The sequence below is a fragment of the Channa argus genome, chromosome 10 (assembly GCF_033026475.1).
Source record: "Channa argus isolate prfri chromosome 10, Channa argus male v1.0, whole genome shotgun sequence".
Lineage (NCBI taxonomy): Eukaryota > Metazoa > Chordata > Actinopteri > Anabantiformes > Channidae > Channa > Channa argus.
Window position 1 is genome coordinate 2900478 of NC_090206.1, and position 23620 is coordinate 2924097.

General features: G+C 38.8%; 2 protein-coding genes across 3 annotated transcripts; both read right to left on the reverse strand.

Annotated features, from left to right (window-relative positions):
• Positions 1–763: 763 nt before the first annotated feature.
• On the reverse strand, positions 764–17122 carry abhd18 (abhydrolase domain containing 18). 2 transcript variants are annotated; one of them, XM_067519327.1, is made up of 14 exons: positions 16968–17122; positions 14911–15019; positions 14515–14599; positions 14326–14426; positions 13934–14009; positions 13711–13797; positions 13477–13502; positions 10776–10914; positions 10530–10619; positions 8074–8175; positions 7772–7977; positions 7368–7504; positions 5795–5957; positions 764–5469 (listed from the first exon to the last, which is right to left on the reverse strand). In XM_067519327.1, the coding sequence occupies exons 2-14, from the start codon at positions 15000–15002 to the stop codon at positions 5412–5414; spliced, it is 1362 nt and encodes a 453-aa protein (XP_067375428.1). In that variant the 5' UTR covers positions 15003–15019; positions 16968–17122; the 3' UTR covers positions 764–5411. The 2 variants fall into 2 exon arrangements, with proteins under 2 accessions (XP_067375428.1, XP_067375429.1); XM_067519328.1 differs by having other exon boundaries at positions 17035–17100.
• Positions 17123–17974: 852 nt separating this feature from the next.
• On the reverse strand, positions 17975–23425 carry igbp1 (immunoglobulin (CD79A) binding protein 1). The gene is made up of 3 exons (XM_067518374.1): positions 22909–23425; positions 18959–19291; positions 17975–18815 (listed from the first exon to the last, which is right to left on the reverse strand). The coding sequence occupies exons 1-3, from the start codon at positions 23383–23385 to the stop codon at positions 18543–18545; spliced, it is 1083 nt and encodes a 360-aa protein (XP_067374475.1). The 5' UTR covers positions 23386–23425; the 3' UTR covers positions 17975–18542.
• Positions 23426–23620: the final 195 nt, after the last annotated feature.

Consider the following 23620-nt stretch of genomic DNA (forward strand, 5'->3'; position numbering starts at 1 on the left):
GTAGCCACCAGGATTCTAGTTAGTCATCCAGCAAACCTGAGACAACAATTGAGTGTGTGCAGGACCAATATGTGACTGTCCTTGGGAGGCCCAGCCCAGATTTAAACATCACATAACATCTTTCATTATGTGTTAAAGTGTATATTGAAAAGAAAAAAAAAAAAACATTTATTCAATGTACAATAAATATTAACAACCCAAGTAAATGTGCAAAACATAACTGGGTTTTAAAGTTTCTGATGTATTTTTTGGGTCATTCTGTTTGTCTGCCAAACTTTTAGTAGTTTTATGTTGTTTGTATTTTAGTCATTTTGTGTAATTTAGCTAAGCTGTAAAATGTTGTACAAAATAAATCTGAACATTTACTTTGATGAGACTGTAAGTCAAAAGCCACTAAGTCCGTGCACAAATCATCTATGCTCAGGTCCATAAAACTGTCTGTGGCTTTCAGCATTAAGTCCACTGTTCCTGCTGAAGACATTAAACTTCCACTCACTCATATGTTTCATTTCTTTTAAAAGGCCCCTAAACAGTTTCATATAAAACAACAGGAACAAGTGCATTTGTTGGAGACCATTTTGATCCACATTTGGAGCTCTAGTTATCATTTGCAGCAGCAGTGTGGTGACTGTGGAATTGAGAATAAAATAAAGCACAATGTCTGTTCAGCATGATGAAGAAACAGTGCGTCTCACTGATGTGTTTTAGTCGTTCATAACCAACAATGGAATTCAGTGGCACAGAAGAACGAGACATACCAGTGTGACCTTACTCATCTTTTTATTCAGAAGTAACAGTATTTGCTGGGTCTGTAGCACCATCTTGTAGTTAGAATTATAAAATCCACTGAAAACTCTGAGAAAATATTTGGTCTAACAAGCAGAAGCTTTCTAAACCATTAGAGGTCACAAAGTGTACAAATGTAGAGTTAACAACATACTTTTTGTTAAAATTGTTGTGACAAACATCATGGTGAGGACAAAGGTTTGTTGTGTCACTGGTACAAATACCACATTATGCAAACAGAACATGGCACAGTAAACTAGATGACAGTAGTTGATAAAGAAATGGTCATCAAAAAACTGACGGATTACTTGTGTGAAAATGTTCTGTAGGATAGTTTCCATTGGCAAATGTTATCAGCAGGTTCTAAAAGGATCTTTCATGTTTTAGCTGATTTTACTTTAAATCAATGACGTGTTCCATCAAGGCCATATTTTTTCTATTCCAATATACTGTGTTTTAGAATTTCATTTGTTTTTCTAGCTGTTCCAGGTAGCTTTGTAGAGCCCCTTTGTGGTCTTGGGACAGGTAAATCTCCTACATTTTGTTTTTATTAACCAGATGATCCCTAGGAGGTTTCACAGGTCAGTTAAAGTAAACTTGCTTGAGTGAGATTCACTGTAAATACGAGGCGATTTAGTGCTTAACTTTCATATCAGTGTAAAGTAAATTTTGTCTTTCCAGCTTTACAATACTAACCTTCTATGCTGATTACACAAATTAAAAGTGAGACTTTCATACTGTGTGGTAACTGCTGCCTGGACAGGAAAATTACATAAACTGTAAAATATATAAAAATGTGTCACAAAGATTTGATGTTTACATGTTTTGATCAATATGCAGACTCAACATCAATGAAGGTAGGTACAGCACTCATAGATGATGCAAAGTTATTTAAATTAAAAACGCTTGTCTAGTAGATAATCAAAAATTATTTCCTGCTTCGAGGTTTGCAGCTTATTATACATGCACATTTGTGTTGTTCCTGATAACGTAAGAGCTTCCGATCGCCAGTCATACAAATACAACTCACTTCTCTAGACTCTGGGAAAGTTTTACAGATATGAAACTGCCATAACTTAAAAGTCATAATAGAAAGAGTTTACCTTGTTTGTAGTCTGAGGTGTCTCTAATCATTGCAATTTATTGACAAAATGTTTTTAAGGCCACAGTGGGATTTCTTAGCTGCAGTACGGTGAACTGAGTAGCAGTGTTACACCACATGCAGCTCTAATGATACACACGTGGCTTTTCTGGCCACATCATGTCTGTTTTCACAGCAGCTGCCACTGAGTCATCACATGATCACATGTGTTTAATAAATAAAATTCTCTTTTTCCAGTCTATTGTCTTTTTGAAGCAAGTGTCTCTGCATTGCTGCCAGTGCGGTTCAATGAGTCTGGATCACAGGAGGCTTCAATAGCCCTCTCTTCATTAAAATACGTTTTGAAATACATTTCTAGAAAAAGCTTTAATCACAAGCAGTGTTTAAAATACACCGTATAAAAACTCTGTGTCTGGTCTGCCATCATTGCGTCTGACCAGAGACACTGTTGTTCTGCTTCTGAGCTTTATTTATTGTAGGTGACTCCCTGCTCACACATTTTACAACAGGAAGGAATTATTTCGAAAATAATTGATATAGCAAGAAACACAAGATTTACTAAGTGGTACATACAGCAAATGGTACGAAGACAAGCAATGTTTGATAGCAATTTGAATTTCTTCTTGCTATTTAATTTAAAATGTATTGAAAGGGTACAATAATTATTAGTTGGCTACTTTACTGATCTATTATATTTCACGATTGAAGGGAGGAGAATACTGATTGTATTTAAGTCTAAAATTTTAATGGTGAGAAGACCCAGGGACTGTGGTATGTATGTGAACAACACTGACTATTTGCTATGGTGAAAGTCATTTTATGACATTTAAGAAAAAAGTAATAACATTGTCACTGATCATTTGATAATTGAATGAGCTGCAGCTGGTCTCAGCACAGGCAGATCAGTTTTAAATAATTCTTTGTTTTTCAGACATGTTCATGTTTTTTCTTATCACAAGTTTCATACACTGGTCATTTAACTTATGTGAATAAAGGATCTGTAACAATATTAGAATTCTATGTACAGCATTTCATAAACTTGGTTAAAATATCTTAAAATGCAATATGTATCAGATAAAACCCATTAAGCCAGACGTTAGCGTTCCTGCATCCCCAAAGCATTATGTCCTCTTTTGTGATGCTCCCGTGTGCAAGGAATGAAAAGCTAGAGCTGATTCACCACAATTTCAAAAGACTGGTGCTGTTTCATCAACTTTGTTTGTAGCAGTAGCACGTAGCTGTTTGCTGGAGACAACAGTCCGTCTGCCATAGCTTTCATGGTGAGAACATCAAAGATGATAACTTTCCATGACACCAGGTTGTGACTAATACAATAAGAACAGCTGTCTACTAAAGATGTACCAATCCACCAAAATAAAGTGGACCCACTTCTCTTCAATATTTAGTTGTACTGTCCAGTATTTAAACAGCTTTCTTAAACACACTAACAGACTGATCACACTACATTCTTAATGTCAAATCAACACGCAAAGTGAGAGGTCCACTTCCAACAAGAGGCGACAAAACACCAAATTTCTGGTAAGTTTTTATAACGTGCAGATGTCAGAGATGGAATCAATTTACAGGATATTCACAGAACTTCAACTGAGTTTATCATATTTTGGATAAATAATTTAATTCGTTTCCTGTGATCCAGAGCTTGATCGATGTAGGAAGTGCAAATGTCAATATTAAGCATATAATAATCTGATAACAATTTACACCAATTAGCCACAACATTATTACCACCCGATGGTTTTATTATAAACATATGATATGGTTTTTATAAAAATATTCATCAGTTAACCACCTGTCAGCATATAAAGTGGTTAGAATCAGCTCAACCTTTACCAACAGTGATCTTTGACCCTTATTGTTTATTAATTACTGTACATGTTTTGCCATAATTATTCAGTATTGTCTAAAATACACTGTTTGCTTAGTGGAGTACTTTTACTTTTGTACTACTGTAAAAGTTTGTTAATCTGCTTGGTACTTTTACTTGAGTAAAAGATTTAAAGTGGTGTCTGTTTGTGGAGATTTCTTTAGGCCAATATTTTGCACTTTTACTCAACTATTTGTGAACTTCTGTCACATGTGTATCACATTTTGTTGTATATGGGGCTGTGTAGCTGCAGACAGCTCAGAGTGGCCATGCTGACCCCTTGTCCTCCATGACATTAATAAGACCACCAGCAGAAATGTTGTGGATGATCAGTGTACTAAAAAAAATAATAAACAAAGACATTTGATAACTTTTTCGTTGTTGTTATAGTTTTTTGTTTTTTTACATTTACTAATGACATATTCTGACCAACTTCATGGTTAATGTAGAGTCAAGAGATCAGATTAGGCCTTTTTCATATCATTAGTTGTAACTTAACTATTGTGATAATAGGTGTCTGTACTAAACAATGCCAAAGTTCCAAAATGTGAGCTCAGTGCATTCAGAAGAAATCTCACACACACACACACACACACACACACAAAAGGTTTCTGCCTGTCCTCTCTGTTGCCTGACTTTCCATCAGCCCTAGAAACTTTCTCTGGACCCTCCCAAAAGGTTGCTGACAGTACGAAGGTCGTCAGTACATAAACAAGCCTCTATTTTGGGTCGACACACCCACTTTTGTTTTACTTCCACGACTCGTCGCATTGCTCGGTCCACTGCCAGGCTCCCTTAAGCTGGCCAATAAGAACAGACTGGACACGAGGTGAGAGAGACAAGAGCTACAACAAAACTTTTCAAAAAGATTTTAAGAAGAAATACCGCATTAAGGCCCATCATAAATATTGGAATTTTAAATCATCTATTCTATCATCTAAAACTATTTCAGTAGAACCCCAGTATAAAACTATAACCGGAAGCTCTGTAGAATATGGTTACTTAAAAAAAAGCAGGCACTTATCTTTGTCTTGAATGAGGTGAATGGACCTGCTAATATATAAACCAGGCTCTACTATCTGACAACAATCTTTAGCAATATTACAGTATTATACCTTGTACTTTCTTCCCATTATCAGTGAGTGAATATTTTTCTCATATGATATCAGTGTCATACAGGTGCATTGTTTGTATCAGTGTGTGTGTGTGTGTGAGAGAGAGAGCAGGGTAACACATTTTTAACACAGCCACACTAACTGTGGACCAGTGAAAAACACAGGGTTATTGTTCTTTACCGCTATTGTACTAAAATGAAACTAGAGGGCTGAGTGTTCCGTTAAAAATAAAATACTGGCATGAATCTATCTCAATAGTTTTGATACTGCAAAAGTGTTAGTAGTTTGGAAAAACCAAGGCACACGCCAGTACCTACACAGAAGTAGGACATGGGAAGAATTAGACTCAGGTAGTCTTTATCTGAGGATTGATGAATCTCAGACACATGGTGCCTCAGTGAAAAAGATATTAGCCATACTTCATGCTGGGGCCTTACGCCTACAGATACGCAAAGCTGCTTCCAAAGTCCAGCTGCTGGTCCTATTGCTGCTGCAGGGAGGAACGGAGTTCAGCTCGTCACAGCTAGTGCAGGTTGGGATATTTCAGGCAGAATCTGTCAAATGCATCATATATGGCCTGTCTGGAAATAAAATGCACAAGAGATATACATTAATATACTACAAGCAATATCACAACAAAGGGTGGCATGACGTAGAAATTATTATGGGCAAAAATAACTGCAGTTGTGGGACATCAACAGCTGTGACACAGCTGGTTTCTGTAGCGGAGTGTGAAGCAGCTGGTAGAGAGCATATATACAGCACATTTTTTTTTTTTACTGTTTGGCACCTGTCCTACAACAATTATGTTAAATGTCTGGTGGTGTCTCCTGTTGCTGCACACATTCGCTAGCTGCGAAACCCGACACCACACACATTTTGCTCTTTCTTAAGTCGGTGGTTTACCTGAAGACATTCTGTTTAAACAGATATGCACTTATGTGTCCTCCATTCAGATATCTGACTTCACATCCAGGCCAGATCTCCTGCAAACTCAGGACTCCTGTACGAGGAATGTATGCATCCTCTTTGGCCTGGACCACGATGATGAGGTTGGTGTCTACAGGAACTAGGACAGAGGGAAGAAAAGAGGCCATGTATCTGTAAATACATGCTGCCATCAGGATATATAATATTCATTAGCACTTACGTGGATAACATTCAAAAGTCATTCTGTCATATCAAGCAGCAGAAAAACGACTTCTCTCCTATTTAAATAGGCTAAATGACTGATTTCAAAATTAACGACATCTGATGGTAATGACAGGAACAATTTTGAAATATCACTGTAATACAATTATTTTAAGCTCTGCTCCAACAAATCTGTGTAGGCAACTTTCATTTGTTGCACTATTTAAAATATACAGTTTAATCAAAATAAAACAAACAAACAGAAATTGAATTTATTTCCCACTCTTATTGTTTAAATTAAAATGACTTTTATTGGAGCGGCCTGATAGCTGGATAGTTTAGCCAAATCTTACAAAACTGTAGAATCTTTTCTGCATCTAATACCCTCTCTGTGATGCACCGTCTCCGCTCCCTATTGGTTTGTCTAATAAGGGCATAAACATCCCCCACAAAATGTAAACAAAATAAGAATGAATTTGACTATGGAACTAGGGTAAATACATGCCCTGTAGATATAAAGCCTGCCACATACAAGAATGATTGGCTTAATGATGCCCTTTGTGTAATAAACATAAACTTAATCTACTGTTGCTTTATGAGGTAAAGAATTCATTTCCCTACAGCTGAGCATTTGTATTGTACATTTTATATTAAAAGGAAACATTTGCAAATTTCCAAACTACACACAATATCCCATAATGACAAAGTGAAACATTTTCAAGGTCCATTTAAAATCTAAAATGTCTCTTTTATGAAAGTATTAAGACCCTTTGCCATGGCTCCAAATTTTGAGGAGCATCCTTTTTTTGAGATGTTTCTTGAGATGAGTAGAACTTGAGTGGTGTCACCCTGTAGCAAATTAAACTGATCGGACATTATTTAGACAGATTTAGACCTGTGTGTATAAGATCCCATAATTTACACTGAACACATGACACAAAAATAAAACAAAACATAAAGTCCCCAAAAAACCCTCAGTAGACCTCCACAATAACATTTTACAGTAAGGTACGGATTAGGACAAGTGTATTTCTGAAGGGACAAAAGTAATCAGACAAGAACAACTAAGATCAGGGAGGTGACCAAGAACCTAATGGTCACTCTAAGATGGTCAGAAGTTCTCTGCAGAGAAGGGAGAACATGAAAGACGGACAAAGGATTCAGTAACTCTTCTTTAATGTGGTCTTTAAGGTAGAGTGGCATTTAAAGCACATTCACAGGTTGAGGAATAAGATTCTCTGATCTAATGTCTAGTGATCACTGCTCATTACCTGTCAGTCCCTATGGTAAAGCATGGTGGTGGCAGCCTTTTACTCTAGCGACAAGGAGAATATTGCCTTGAACTTACCAGAGAAGTTAGCCATGTGTGTACATTCATCCATTACTCCTTTCATGAAGCTTATTGACTCTCTATGTAATGATGGCCGACAGCATCTAGGTGAATCTGTCTTTTTCCCACGCAGTGTGTTGTTGTCTCCGTCAAGGCTACGAAGAAAAGAAAACAAAAGAACTGTCAAAATTGTCAGCAGGATCCTGAAAACTACAACTAATCAGTTAAAGTTATGTTATTGATCCAAAGTTGGCAGTCTGGTAGATAACAGGCGTCATTACTGACAAGCAATAATACATTATGTAGATCAAGCCAGACAATACAACATATACATATAAGAGCAAAGAAAAATTTTACAATTGTGTCAGTGATGTTTAATAAAACTCCAAGCTTCTATTCACAGTAACCTTATTTATTTTTACTTTTTTGGGGTGTCCAAGCTTGTCCCATAGCTGTTCACTGATGATGATAATAAATGGTCCATTCTGTCTCCAGCTCTGTCCCCTTCAGGTCCTCCACCAATCAGCAGACCTCGTCCAGCCTCTGCTTGCCCACCAGAGAGACCCAGGAGATGCTCTATAGAGTCTACATTCTTGACGAGTTCTGGGCTCATCTTGAAGGAATCAGCCTAACAGGAATAAATTCTTAAAATTTAACTTAAATTAATAGTTTAACCTTACAGCCAATTGTACTGCTCCATTCTGATGGTTGATGGGTAACATACCCCACAGTACTCCAACATGTTAATGATCTCCTCTTCATACACTGAGTTAATGGCATACTGCTTCTCCAGCTCTGTCCAGTTCACTGCTTTACTCAGCACCCCCTACACACACACACACACACACACACACACACACACACAGAGGAAAAACCCGGTAGAAGTTTAAAGCTGTATTCTTTACATACATCCAAAACAAATTCCATTAATAATCTTTTTAAAGGATGCCTTCACTGATTTTGAACTAACTACTTATGATTCTTGTTTGGATAGTACCTGTACATAAATGCAATAAAACTAACCACTGACTTCCCTATATTAAAATATCTCTCTACTTCTAGCTGCAAACTGCCTCCAGATAACGACTTGGAAGAACCTTCATTTCAGATTATGTTATCTTGTTGCTTACACTATGGAGTTTGTAATCATGGTCAACCTGCTTTTTCAGAGCTAGTTCAGATGACATCATCTGAACACCTAATGATGAAAAACTCCTCCAGGTGTCATCTGGAGGAGAGAATTGGAGATATATATTTAATATCTTCTTTTCTTTTCAGCTGTTCCCTTTCAGGGGTCACAACAGCGAATCATGTAAATGGTCTGCACTTATATAGCGCTTTTCTACCTATTGGCACTCAAAGCGCTTTACACTGCTTCTTATTTACCCATTCACACTCACAATCACACACACACACTCATACACCGATGGGGGAGCTGCTATGCAGCTGGCCAACACTCACTGGGAGCAACTAAGTTGGGGTTCAGTGTCTTGCTCAAGGACACTTCAACGCCGGGGATTGCTGGGGATTGAACCAACAACTGTGAGATTGGTGGACAACCGCTCTACCTTCCTGCACCACAGTCGCCCCATGTGCCTCCATCTAACTCTGTCCTCTGCATCCTCTTCACTCACACCAACTAACTTCATGTCCTCTCTCACTACATCCATAAATCTCCTCTTTGCTCTTCCTCTAGACCTCCTGCCTGGCAGCTCCAACCTCAGCATCCTTCTACTGATATTCACAGTTTCTCCTCTGAACATGTCCAAACCACCTCAATCTGGCCTCTCTGACTTTATCTCCTTAACATCTAACATGAGCTGTCCCTCTGATTTCCTCAATCCTGATCCTGTCCATCCTCGTCACTCCCAAAGAGAACCTCAACGTCTTAAGCTCTGCTACCTCCAGTTCTGCCTTCTGTCTTTTCTTCAGTGGCACTGTCTCTAAGCCGAACAACATCTCTGGTCTCACCACCATCTTGAACACCTTTCCTTTCATTCTCGCTGATACTCTTTTATCACACAACACACCTGACACTTTTCTCCACCTGTTCCAACCTGCCTGCACTCGCCTCTTCACCTCTTTTCCACACTCTCCGTTGCTCTGAACCGTTGACCCTAAGTACTTAAAGTCCTGCACCTTCTTCACCTCTGCTCCCTGTAACCTCACTGTTCCCCCTGGGTCCCTCTCATTGACACACATGTATTCTGTCTTGCTGCGGCTAAGCTTCATTCCTCTGTTTTCCAGAGCAGACCTCCACCTCTCTCCACTGGAGGCAGTGGACCAGTACTGCCACCTCTCCTAGACACTTCCATACCTCCACAGGTTTGTCATCAGGACCAACTGCCTTTCCACTCTTCATCCTCTTCAACGTCCTCCTCACTTCACTCTTTCTAATCTTTGCTACTTCCTGCTCCACACCAGTCACCTCTTCTACTCTTCGTTCCCTTTCATTTTCCTCATTCATCAACTCTTCAAAGTACTCCTTCAGTCTTTCCATCACACTCCTGGCACCTGTCAATACATTTCCATCCTTATCTTTAATCACACTAACCTGCTGCACATCCTTCCCATCTCTATCTCTGTCTCACCAACCTGTACAAATACTCTGCTAGTACTCTAGCCTTCCCTGTCATAGTCCCAACATTCACAGTCCCTATAATAAGTCCTACATCTTAGCTTCCCTCTTCTCTCTCTGCCGACGAACCCATTTCCCTCTTCTCCTTGTTCGACAGGATATAGGGGAGTTTATAATCGTTTATGTACATTTGCGCCCAAAACTAAGGCCAATTTGAAATTTGGCTGAAGTCGCCCCATTAAGAGTACAATTAATATAAAAATGGAAGAGAACGGCCCTGATCAGAAGTAATTTATCCATATGAGAGGGGTGGTTTATCCCTTTGGTCATATGATTAATAGGAATATTGAATCCTAGTCAACATTTGATCTGATCATTTCTGTCTCTCTCTCAAACACATACACAAAAAAAACATTTACATCTTTTCTTACACACAGTTAAAAACAAACAAACACATTGCTAGTTAATGTGATGCCAGTATATTTGGCTCATCTCTGGAGAACTAAAAACTTTGGTGTTTATTAAAAGTACATTGCTCAGGCAAGTCGTGGTACTGGGCTCTGGTACAGTAGGTGCATTTATTAAAGGGAAAAGTGCGTTACCGTAGTGAAGACACTGGAGGCAGTGGACCAGGACAAACAGGGAATCAGAGGGATGGGCTTCGGCCAGTTAGTCACTGCCAAGGACGCCATCTGAACAAAGACAAAAAAGGACTGTATGAAATCTGATAATTGGTTAGGACTTGGTTTTAGATTGGAATAAGTGGTACTTGCTTGTATACAAGCCTGCATGTAACATATTTTGTTTCAAACTTCAAATAAGGCGTCAATGGTGTTTTGGCGACTCACATATCCTCCCATGGAGATGCCAGTGATTCCCAATGGCCAGTATCCTTCTCTCTCCAGCCAACGGAGAAGCACAGTGGACTCCAGGATCAAAGCCCCTCCCATCACAAACAAGTCGGACACATTCTTTAAACTGGAGCGTCTATAGTCAAAAATAACATTTGTTTACATTACACAGATTTAAATCCCCAAATCCTTTTATCCACATTAAGGATTTACATTTTTTATTCTCCCATCTAATCTCACTACACTTCAACTAACATGAATTTGTAGCACTGAGTATGGAAAAAGTAAAGACATATTTTGAAGACTGTTTTGCAAATATTAACTGATAAACCAGTTAGCAATTAATTGCTAATTTAATTTAATTAGTTAGTTAATTGCTACACCTTTAAAAAGTAATGGCACTTCCAATTTGGTCATGAAGAGTGGCCTGAATTCTACCAAAGTTAGAAAAACAATATTTCTAAGATGGTAAAACTGTAATGATCTTTCATGTCTTTACTAAACACAGCATTTAAACATGCAAAGCAATGGCGGAAAAAGTTATGACAACAGTATTTTAATAATCAGTTGAACCACTGTTGGCAGCAATATTCTCAAACAAGTGTATCTGTAGATTAGAATCGCAAAATATCCAAGAGGAATTTTGAACTGTTCTTCTCTACAGATCTGCTTCAGCTCACCCATATTCTTAGGACCTCGAGTGTGAATAATTTGCTTGAAGTCATGGCACAGCATCTCCAATGTTTTGAGATCTGGTCTCTGCCTGGCCCACAACAAATTGTGGATTTTGTCTCTATAGCTATTCTGTAGTAGATATAACTCAGTGTTTAGGGTCATTGCCCTGCTGCATCACCCAGCTTCTTTTGAACTTCAGCTTGCAGACAGCCATGCTAACATTATCCTGTAGAAAGCTTTGATAAACTTGGGAATTTGTTTTCCCGTCCTGCCATCGGCAAGTGGTCCAGCTCCTGAGGCAGCTCTCTCTTTTCTTCTTGGTACGCTGCCCTCTTTTAATGCCATGTGTAGTGCTGTGTGTTCTTCCCAAACTATTCAATCTTTGATTTATCAGTTAACAAGACATTTTCCCAGTAGTTTTGCGGAGTTTCACTTCAACAAACTTCAGCCATGCTGCAGTGTTTTCTTTGGAGAGTAATGGCTTCCTCCGTGGTTTCTGGCCATGGATACTGCCTGTTCAATTATTTGTCTATGGTTAACTTATCAACAGAGATATTAACCAACTTCAATTAATCATTCAAATCTTTACTCTAGGATTTTTTTTTTTTACCTTATTGAGCATTCTGCAATGTGCTTTTGGATTGATCTTGCCTGGGTGTCCACTTCTATGAAGATTTGACACAGTAACAAATTGTCTCTATGACTAAAATGAATGACATTAAAATTAAATATGATGTCCAACCATATCGTTACTCTAGATGGCATAAGTCTGAGCTCCAGTACTACTGCAAGGAACCTTGGAGTTATTTTTGACCAGGATTTGTCTTTTACCTCACATATAAGACAAATCTCTAGAACAGCCTTCTGCAGAGCCTTTAGCTATCAAGCTCCTCTCCTGTGGAACCAGCTCCCAGTTCAGATTCGGGAAGCAGACACCCTCTCTACTTTTAAGTCTAGGCTTAAAACCTTCCTGTTTGATAAAGCTTATACTTAGTTATAGTTATGCTGCTATAGGCTTAGACTGCTGGGGGACCCCCCCCAATGCACTGAGCTCCTTTCCTCCTCTTCTCCCTCTCCTCTCACCCCGCAATTGTCACCACTGTATGATGTTAACTCTATGTGTTTTCTTCCGTAGTTGTCTTTGTCCTTCTCTGTTTCCCTCTCTCTGTCCCCGACTTTTGAGCTGAGTGTTTTCCAGTGCACAGCTACTGGTCCTACCAACCTGCTCGATGTTTTGTTGTTCTTTTCTTTTCTCTCTTCACTTTCCACTTTTCCACCCTGAGCCTGGTTCTGCTGGAGGTTACTTCTGTTAAAGGGAGTTTTTCCTCTCCACTGTTGCCTAGTTCTTGTTCAAGGGGGAATAGTTGGGTTCTCTCTATACATCTTTATAATCTGGACTTTATTCTGTAAAGTGCTTTGAGATGACTTTGTTGTGAATTGATGCTATATAAATAAAGTAGAATTGAATTGTATTAGACAATATGTTGGACATATTGTCTATTTGAGATTACTCTGTAAGACTTCTGAGCTATATGCAAATGATTCCCTTCTCTGCATCTCTATTTACATGTATCCTGATATTAGTATAATTCTTCCTTAACTCCTGACTCCGGTTGATATTTAGTGAAATCAGAACCCTAGTGTTGCGCTCTCTTTTTCTGCCATCACTTCATATGTTTAATGGGTGCGTTCAATAAAGACATCAAAGATCATGCTTGTTAGTATTTTATGAGCTTAGACGTATTGTGTTTGTTAATATTTGTGAGTTTGGTGAAGATCAGATCATATTTCATGACCAATTTATGCAGAATACCAAGAAAGTTCAGACTATGTCACTGCTTTTTCTTGTAATTGTATCTGTTGCCATTAAATATAAACCAAACATCCAAGGAATTCTAAACTTGGGTATTTTCTGTATCTGCAATTACCTTTCAGTTTAAAAACCTAGAGTCGTATCTTTATTTAATTCTACCTTAAACTAAAACAAAACAAGTCGCTTTAGCGAGAAGGGAAGTTAACTTACAGTTGGTCTTTGGGTTTACGATAGCCATGTAATGTGAGTCAAGGAATAAATAGATGTTAATTAATGAAAGGCAACAGGTAACGAAATACAAAGATAATATCAGAGGATGGAAGTCAGTTCTGTGTGTACTACTTCAAATGAAAAAAATGTCACTTAAAATAATTTTGATGGAAGTACAACACTGTTTCATTGGAGTGTTCAAAACAAGAATAATAAGAAATGCAACAAAAGGATATAATAAGGATTCTCTAGGAGCAGTGAAGCCATTCCTGCCTCTTTGATCATGGGCCTGGCCATCAATGTCCGCCGACGCCAGAAAAACTACACACACGCAAAACAAAATGAATAAATGTTTAGGAGGAAAAACAGAGAAAAGGGATCGAGTGAATAGCATTTTCTGCTTAGTGGAAGCTGCCTGGGGATGAGTTCTATTGAGGTAAAATATTAAGAGCCGTACATGGTCTCCAGTCCCAGCCAAGTGGATACATACTGGTCTGTTCTTCTTCCACCTCTTAGGAACTATAAACTGGAACCTGAAATGAGACACATAAAGTGAGGACTCAATTGAAAACCACATAACTGCAACATAGTGGTCACTATGTGAAACTCAATACACAGACAGTAGATTTATGTTCTTACTGATCATTCATTAATTGTCAATAAACTTATTTTAACAATACTTACTGTCAATAAATTAGCATTAGGCCCATCATCATGCTACTTTTAATGGCTTTTAATGTTAATGTGTATTTTAGTAACTGTTACAGGTTCAGTTTTTTTTACAAGTAAGTAAAAGTGCTCATATCAGGTTCTGTGACACCGTAGATAAGTACATGTTATGGTATGTACCTAGCTTTGATGGCCTCTGGTGGCAGGATTCCAGAAACCAAGTGCTCCAGAGGAGATATAAAGTAGCCATCGTGGATCTGACAGTCAGTGTGATCCTCTGTCTGGACACAAACAAACAACTATGAGTCTGTGACAATACAACGAAGTCATGAACAGTGAGGAGCCATGGAGAGGGAACACACAGAGTACCTTGGTAATGTAAACTGGATAGTGCTCAGACACCAGCGACTTGCACTTTTCTCTATTTCCAATGACCTTACGAAACTCAAAGATTCTGCAAAACACACAACAAAGAGAACACACAAGTTCAACATCACTACAGATACTTCAGTTTCATCACTGATTGCAGAGTTAACTGGCTTGACATCAGAAACATGACATTTTTAATCCATTTCAAATTACTTCTACAACATAACTAAATTTGCAAAGTTGAAAGGGTCCAATTACTTTCTAAAACTGCTGTAAACATGGATAATGTGTCCTTTATATTGTGACCAATTCTTTGCCACACTGGTGATATTTAGCTGTATCTATGCTAACAGGATCCCTTCTAGTTGTATTTTGTTGTGTACTCCGTTTCCATACCTCTTAAGGTCTTCGGGCTTCCCCCACCCCCCAATGAAGAGTTTGGTGAGAAGCAGCCTTCTGTAAAATTTATCTAATCTGCTCACACCCATGGACCAGCATCAAGCATCTATACAGAGACACACACACGTGCACGTCACAAACTGGAAATACTTTCTCCAGCATTATCACAAGAGTTTATTGACGCTCGTGGAGTGAGGTCAAACAGTCTGACACTACATAGATAAGCTGTTACAAATGGGAGGATTTAAAAACATTTGAAGCTCTGACTTGGAAACTGAACAGGAAATATTTAAGATTCTGCACTATGTCTACTATTTGATTAAATCTGTGGCACGTTTTCTTCCTTTTGGCTCTTTTACTTGCCACTCAACACGGTACTGCTTCTCAGCACTGTTGCTCTAAGCAGCCATGTTTTCCGTATCTCTGTGAGAATGGAGGCTTTCTCCTTCTGTTACTTGATACGATAATTTTTTATCTGGTCTCATACTCTATAGGGTGATGTCAAAAGGTGGTGCCAAAAGATAGTTGGCACACTGCTTAAATTAAACAAGATCCATAAAGTGACATTATTAACCCCCATGTGCAGAATATCACCTACACAGCTCTATAACATTTGCCATGCATTTCATGACTGGTTGACAATTTAAAATTCATTAACTCTACTGCTTGCACACAGACTACTCTTTTGTATGTTCTACTCAGACCATGAAGCTAAGCCGCCTTGAATACAACATGAAATAAGCTGTGCCTGACCAGGTAGCAGTTAAAACCTCCCCCTTCATGCTTCAACAAAATCTATTTTGTCAGAATATGGCTAATGAGCAAACACCTGGAATTCTTTCTTGTTCAATAATCTACAAGTGTTGCGGGAAGTTCATCCTTGCACCTTGACAGTAATTGAAGTTATTTCAGAAGTTCCTGCTTTGGTAACTCGTTATTCTTTTCTTTTTTTTTTTTAAATACCTCTCTGATAGCTGGGCTTTTTTTTTGTGGCTTAAGCACCAGGCTGCCAAAATGTTTTTGCACTTCGGACCGTGAGATGAAACCAGAGTAACTGGAGAAAACACACAAGAACGTGCAAACTTCACATAGAAAAGCTTTCGCCAGCCGACCTTTATTTGAAATGAGACCTTCTTACTGTGAGGAACCAGTGCTAATCACTCCACTCACCCTGCCCAATATTAAATCATTAAAATGAAATAATATATATATTTATAAGCCTAAATACATGACTATAAGATAAAAGCTAGAGAAGAGGTGTGTATTATTATGCATATCTGGGTCAATTGTGCAGCCACTGTTAATATGAGGAAGAAGTTGAAAAAGATAAACATGGAGTCAGATAAACACAAAGTTAACCCGATAAATAAACCCGATGAGCCAAGTTAACTACGCTACAAGCACTTGAGAGACGGTCCCTAAATTCATCTCGTCTATGTACCTGTTAACTGTCACGGTTTCCACCCCACCGTTCGTTCAATGCATGGGGCAAAAATATCCCACGGGCAGCATCAGTTAAGCTTTAGCCTGTATTTAACAGCTGTCAGACGGTTTCCACCGTAATAACACAGAAATAATCTAGTCAAATGTCCGATTATCCAAAGTTAAACTGTCAAACTAACAGCACGGCTTGAGTTTGTGACGGCATTCAAACTCAACAAAAATATAATAATACGACTGCTCACATTATATAGCATTAGCTAAGTAACATCTGAACATCTGAAATAACCTTAACAGCAAACACCTGAAAGAAAATCAGTCATAAAACTATAATATACTATTCAAAACCGGAACTTTCACACACTTCTATTCTCCACATATTTCAGCCAGGTGTGTAGGAATATGAAAACCAACACAGCACACACACACACACACACACACACACATCCAACGACATTTACCTGTTGTCCAAAGTTCAACTTCTAACGTTAGCTAGTGTTCAGTTAGCTAAGTTAGCTGTGTTCATTCATTACTGACGCTTCCACACAACGGGCGGAGGGGGAGTGAGACACACACAGAGTAGACAGAGACAGTTACACTAAGGTTAACTTTACCTCACAGACTACAGGGACAATCGGTATCCTCGTTGAGGACAATTCCACACAGTTAGCTTACACCTACTGTCATCAAGAGGACACGGCTCTGATTCTCCACTGCTGTCCAGCTGCTGGTTGGTTTCCTTCTTCCTCGTTGACTAAGTTGAGTGTACGGAGAGGAAGCATGTTGCTGCCCTCTTCAGGTTGGAACTGTTATGACCTTCCTTATTATCCCATCTGGGTTATAAATGCGTATGTTTTTTATTTTTCCACACTTTATTAATTTTAGATCTGGATGTACGTTGCAACTTCATACTGTACATTCAACCATACTATCAAAACTGGCTCCTCTAGAGCTTTTTCCAATTTAACCCTTTGTATGGAGGAGTAGTTATGAGTAGTAAAACCTGGCTATATTTTATGTTCAATGCCCAAATATATGAAATTTGGTATTTGGTACTTTATTGTATCTTCCTTAGGGATTGCTTTGGCTTGACCTTTACCAACAGTGGTTATTGAATTACCATAATAAGTATTATTTTAAAAAACATTGTTTACATAGAATAATTTAACTTTTAACTCTTCCTGCTGATTCAACAACGCACGATGTAGGTGTGTGGGAGGTTTCTAGTTAGCTTCCATCTCTTCAAGAGAAGTGTCAAGCAAAATTCACTGTACCTCAACTGTGACCACAGAGACCAGGTGACTTTTCTAAGACACATCCTGTATGAAAACATTCAATGTTGAACCTCCCTCTCACAGGGAAACTAATAATTTTTACTGAGCAGCCATTTTAAAATACATTTTAAGTATTTCAGATTCAACATTTGATTTGCATCATTTACCATTAAAAAAGTGATTTCAGATGATCTGGAAAAAAGTATTGTAAATGCTGATAATGTTTACCTAACATCCATTCTGTGTCCATGAGGGTATATGGGAGGTAATTTCTGTCACTAAGCTCAATGATCGAGGGTCAGCACTGCCAATGGAATCAGCTTGGTACCACAATAGAAAAATGAATGCTGGTTTCATGGACTGTAGGTCCGTACTGTTTATTTTAAACATATTTAAGCCTGTTCATGATAAGCAGTTATACATATGGCTGGTTTTACTTGTTCGTGTTATTTAGCAAAATACAACAAAGACGTTATTCCCTTCTTGTCACCCTTATATTTTTTAGACTGCCAGAGGGCAAAAAGACATTATGAATTGGCCTCGTGTTATACCTGCCAAAGAATAGCTATTCTTACTGTGCTTTCATCAGTCTCTTTATTTTCCAGTGACAGTGGGTAGGGAAATACACACAACGAAGACACTCGCATCATGGCCGAGCTCATCTGATTTTAGCCAAATTGCAGATTTCTATTAAGACTCAATGGAAAACATGACACCACAGATAACTGCTGTTCTGCAAAAGACTGGCAATGTCAAATGTAACAGTTGATATTGCATCATCCAATTTAGCAGTTATGTTAGGACAGTTATGTTATCCATTTCCTTCTTATTAACTCAGTTTTAAAAGTTAACTGCAAAGAGCATCCACTTCCTGAACTTCAGCAGAAATGCAGAAATATACCGTGCTGCAGTCAGTTAGCCCATGTTCTGGCGGTTTCCATAACCTCTGCGATGATCATCTTTCCAGTCATCCCAGTTTCTGGCTTTCTGCAGCGACTCCTCATCATCATTTTCAGCCTGTCTCTCCTTTTCTTCTTCTTCCCTCTCCTTTTCATCAGAGTCTTCCTCCACGGCAATTCTCCTGGGCATCCCTTGGTCAGGCAGGACTCCATGTTTACTGTGCTGTTCATACCAGTCATCTACAGTCATGGTGGGAAGGCTTGGGTAACCAGCTCCAAACACCTTAGCCTGTGAAGGAAACAAACACCATCACACACTGCTGAAAAGCACAGAAACTAGAGCCTGAGCTACAACCATGGCTGCTACCTGCCAGGTCTGATTGGACTATTTTAATAAACCCCTGGCTCCTAATTATTTGGGTCTGGTCTCACCTGTACAGCATCCTTGGTAAGGATGAAGGGCTTCATGGGAGGCCTGCCTGGTCGAGGCGGCTGTTTAGTTTCATTTTGTTTAAGAAAATCCATCTTCTTGAGAATTTCCATCTCCTGATCGATGCTCTCAATTTCTTCCAGAGACACCGTAATCCATCGCCGAATGTTCAGGAGGTAAAAATCTCTGGTCACTTCATCATCAGCCTGCCCACTGTCCACAGCTTTCTGTACATCTGACAGTCTGGCTTCAAGCTCCTTCTTTTGACGGTACCTCTCGATCTTAGATTGTCTCTGTGCTGCCATGGCAAACAGGTCTGATGCACCGGGAACAGACTGAAGGAAGAAGCACACATAACAGTTAAGAATTAGCTCTAAGGTAAACAAATAAACTTACGGTTAGAAGTTGTTTCTTTTGCACTTGAATTATTACAATTTCCAGTCATTATTCTTTCCCTAATATTGATCTTTCATAGTCATTTTTCCACAATTGAAAATCAGGTCCCCTCACCCCAAAGTCTATATGTTTTGGGTAAATTAAAACAAGACATGCAAGCATCATCACACTTCTGTGTCACCTAGCTTTTTTCTGCAATAACTCAAAAGTCAATGTAAAAATCCAACTAACATTTTACGTGAGGGAACCAGAGCGAGATGTGAATGCAAACTACACTGATACTACTCAGCATGGGCCAAAGCTCAGTGTACAAAAGGTTTATCTAGCAGCCTCTCATGTTTACCCATTGCTGACGCTGCATTTACTGAATAAAATGACCAATGTGGTTTAAACTTCACTAATGAACATTAACTCTGCGAGGAACATGTTGATTAGCATCTCTGTAGGTGGCGTGTGTACTCCGTCTAAGATTGTTTGTGAAAGAAGATGCTCCACTCTACAACACTGCAAGAAAATAAAGCGAGCATTTACAGGTGCTGGTCAAATAATTAGAATATCTTCACAAAGTTGATGTATTTCACCAATTCCGTTCAAGAAGTGAAACATGTATAATGTATACATTCATTCCACACAGACTTGTATAATACTTCCAGTCTGTGTGGAATGAATGTATACATTATACATGTTTCACTTCTTGAATGGAATTAGTGAAATACATCAACTTTGTGAAGATATTCTAATTATTTGACCAGTACCTGTATATTAGAAAAATGTGTATTATTATTATTATTATTATTATTATTATTAGGTTATGTTTAGGGTTACATTTGGATCCACTTCCACTGAAAGGGCATTTAGGGAATGCAAACTTAGCCCAAAACCTAACATAGTAATAAGTACATTTTCAGCTGGTACAAATACTCCATAATTGTCTGAAGTAAAAACAAAAATGGTAAACATTTTTATAGTTAAATATCGACAATTGCATTAGTGCAAACATTTGTATCCCATTATTTATTATTATTATTATTATTATTATTTTTATTATTATTATTATTATTATTATTATTATTATTATTATTATTATTATTATACATTTCCCATTATTTTTTGATCAAATAAAAAAAAAAATTACAATTTTTTGTTAACATTGGAAAAAAAACGTATCAGATGTAGTCTGGTGTCTGTACATACCCAATATTAAAATAATTTGACTGAAAATGGGACCAAACAAACTTGATCAGGATCCTTATGTAGTGGGTCTTCAACACAAGCAGCAGCAAACAGCATCTATTATGAGACAGGTATAGCTGCATAACCTTGTGCCCTGTGCGTACATTGAGTTTTCATGGACCACACTGCGAGTGTCCATTTGTGTGACCAGTTGTTTGTCTGTCAAAACAGCTTCTTCCCCACTGGATTGTGGAAGCCTTCCCCCTGGCTTATGGCAGCAAAGGTGTCCCCCCTTGCTCCCCCCTTGGGGTAAGGGCACATGTTTAAACGAGTATCTGGAGGTGATATTTGTGTGGCAGCTAGTTGGTCTTCTCCACACTCTTTTATCCAGTTCTGCTGTCTGGATGTAACGGCACCTTCATTCTGTTCTTTCTGCTTGGTCTATGATGCACTAGAGCAGCTATTTGGGGTCTTGTCCATGGGTTTGAGGCCTGCTCAGAGGGGCATGAATATATGTCCCCATACATGTGTTGGGACATATATAGGACACACCTGGGCAACAAAACAAACCTGACAGTCAAATTGTTCCAATACTTTAGTCTCACATAAAAAAAAAAAAAGGTTGGTTTCAAACAAATAGTGAAATATTCTAAATTGTCTATCAAATACCAATGTAAATACTTGGAAATAAAAACTGAAATTTTGATCTCTTGTCTCATGTTCATCTTTTGATATCAAACCTAAATGTTTAAAAAAAAAAAACTGCTGTCACTGTGTGAATCTTCGCATGGTGATGTTAAGCATTTCAACTGAAACCCAACTGTTAACTGCTACCCAGTTCAATTCTTTTACTACATCTGCAAATTTTGGTTGCAGCCGTTTTACCTGTTAGTCCTTGAGTCAACACAGTGTGTTTCAGACTGTTACACTGACTACACTGTACAAGTCATCAGCACTGACAAAGCACCATCTGGTAATTAAACAGTGGAAAAAAACTTGTAAAGCGACCTGTGAATTTATTTGAAGTATTTGAACTAATAAAAAAGGAGGCCTGGTGACTGACAGAAAACCTGTGGTGAAATTCTCACATTCATACATACATTAACAATTGCTTATGCACAAAATCTGTTAATTGCTCGTGCAACAGTAATACTGTAAATAAAATACTATTTTTGCAGTATTTGGCATTTTTTTAAATTATGGGACTTGTTGTTTCTGGGCAATTGCACCTAAAATGTTTTGTTTTGCCAAAGATGTTGTTGTTCAGTTGCTGGGTGCTGAAACCTTGAATGCAACTTTTAAATAATTTGTGTGTGGACCCTCCTCATTTGCCCTTAGAAATAAGAGAAGTATTTTAAGCTCATGAAAACTCTTTTGTACCATGCTGTATTATTGTGTAATATGCTGGGAGCCCATTAGTGGTTAAAACAGCTGGTCACACTTACGCACATCGTGACAACAGTAACAAGTTCTCACTAGACGTAAGCCACCGCAAGAGCGGCGCACACTCATCCACTGGATGAGCACTGCCTGGAACTGATGGTGATGTTGTTGGTAACTTTCCTGCATGGCATCCACTGGCTCAGGAGATATAGCAGGTTCTATTAAGTGTGTGATGCACATCAGTGCATATTAGTAGATAATAATTCTAACAGGGGGCTTGGTGGCAGAGCACCAGGTGTGGCCACACCCAGCCACCAAGGGCAGCCTTGGTGCCGGTCCCGAGACCGGAAAAAAAAATAAATAGAATGGGAGGGTTGCTGGAGGAAGGGTAAATAATCTTCAAGCCGAATCAATGTGCGGAACGTGCGGTGGCGACCCCTGAAGGGACAAGCATAAAGCCTGTGATTTTTTAATAGATCATAATTCTCCAAACAGGAAAGATAAAAACCTTTGTAACCAACGCTTGTAGCAGCAATTGTGTTACCACGAAAACTGGTCAATTCAATATCCAGCTTTAACGTTACATGACAAAAAGTGCTTTCAGGCAAGACACTGAACGGCAGTTTATAGATTGTGTCTGTTCCTTACCACTTTGGATAAAAGCGTCTGCTAAATGTGGAAGTAATAATTCAAATTAAACAGACATCTTCCATAATAGTCCATTCTAATGTTGACTGTTACACATTTGCTGTGTCTTCATTTTCCATTTAGGAGACGCTTTTATCCAAAGCAACTTACAAGTGAGGTACAAGGCAGCAAGAATCTAAGTCAAGGAGAAAACATCAAAGCAAAGTCGTATCAGAAAAGTGTTTAAGTTTCATGAGATGCAAGTGCAAGAAAGAGCAGAAATAAGGTTTTTATTGTAAACACTTCATCACTTTCTTTCAAAACTATTTTCTGTCTCCCATGCAGCGTCTGAACCAATGAGTGAAACACTCACCTTGGATTTTGGGATTTCATTTTCTGATGTGTCATCAGGACTTGTGTCTTCATTGACAGTCTTTGGCAGCTCAAACTGTGAGACGCTATATTCTTTACTTCTCCTCAGGAAGTCTATGTAGTAAGCCCGAGCTGTCTGGACGGTGTCCAGTCGTTTGTCTCGGCTGGTCTGCTTCATGGTCAGGGCTCCTAGCAGAGCTGGCAGCAGCAGGTACTTCAGGTCGGCCGTTGCAACCTCCTCCAGCTCCTCATTGCGGCTGAACAGGTCGATCTGCGCCACCATTCTGGACGCTTCTTCTAACATATTGACACCGCGTTTTACTTTCACCTGAATACTAGTAGAGGCCAGAGGTTCGTTTGTGCGGTCTACCTCTTCAAAAATCTTCCATCCGCGATCTAGCAGGTCAGATAACTTGGTCGGTTCTGTGCCTACATTTGAAGCCTGTCTAACACCGTCACTATCTGCACATTCCGCCATCTTGTCATGTTTTCCGGAATCGTCCTTCTTCGTCCTGTGTTCACTTTTTCCGACACGGTGTTTATCGAGGCACTACTGTCCCCCACAGGTCAATCGTTACAACTGCGCGTGATTGTTATTAAACAGAAGTTGAAAAAGCATTTTCCAAAAAGAAAAGGCTCTGTGAATGATTCGGCGCTGGAAGGATTTTTCCAAGTAAAGCTGAAAAAAAAAAGCTGAAATAGCCTGAAACGAA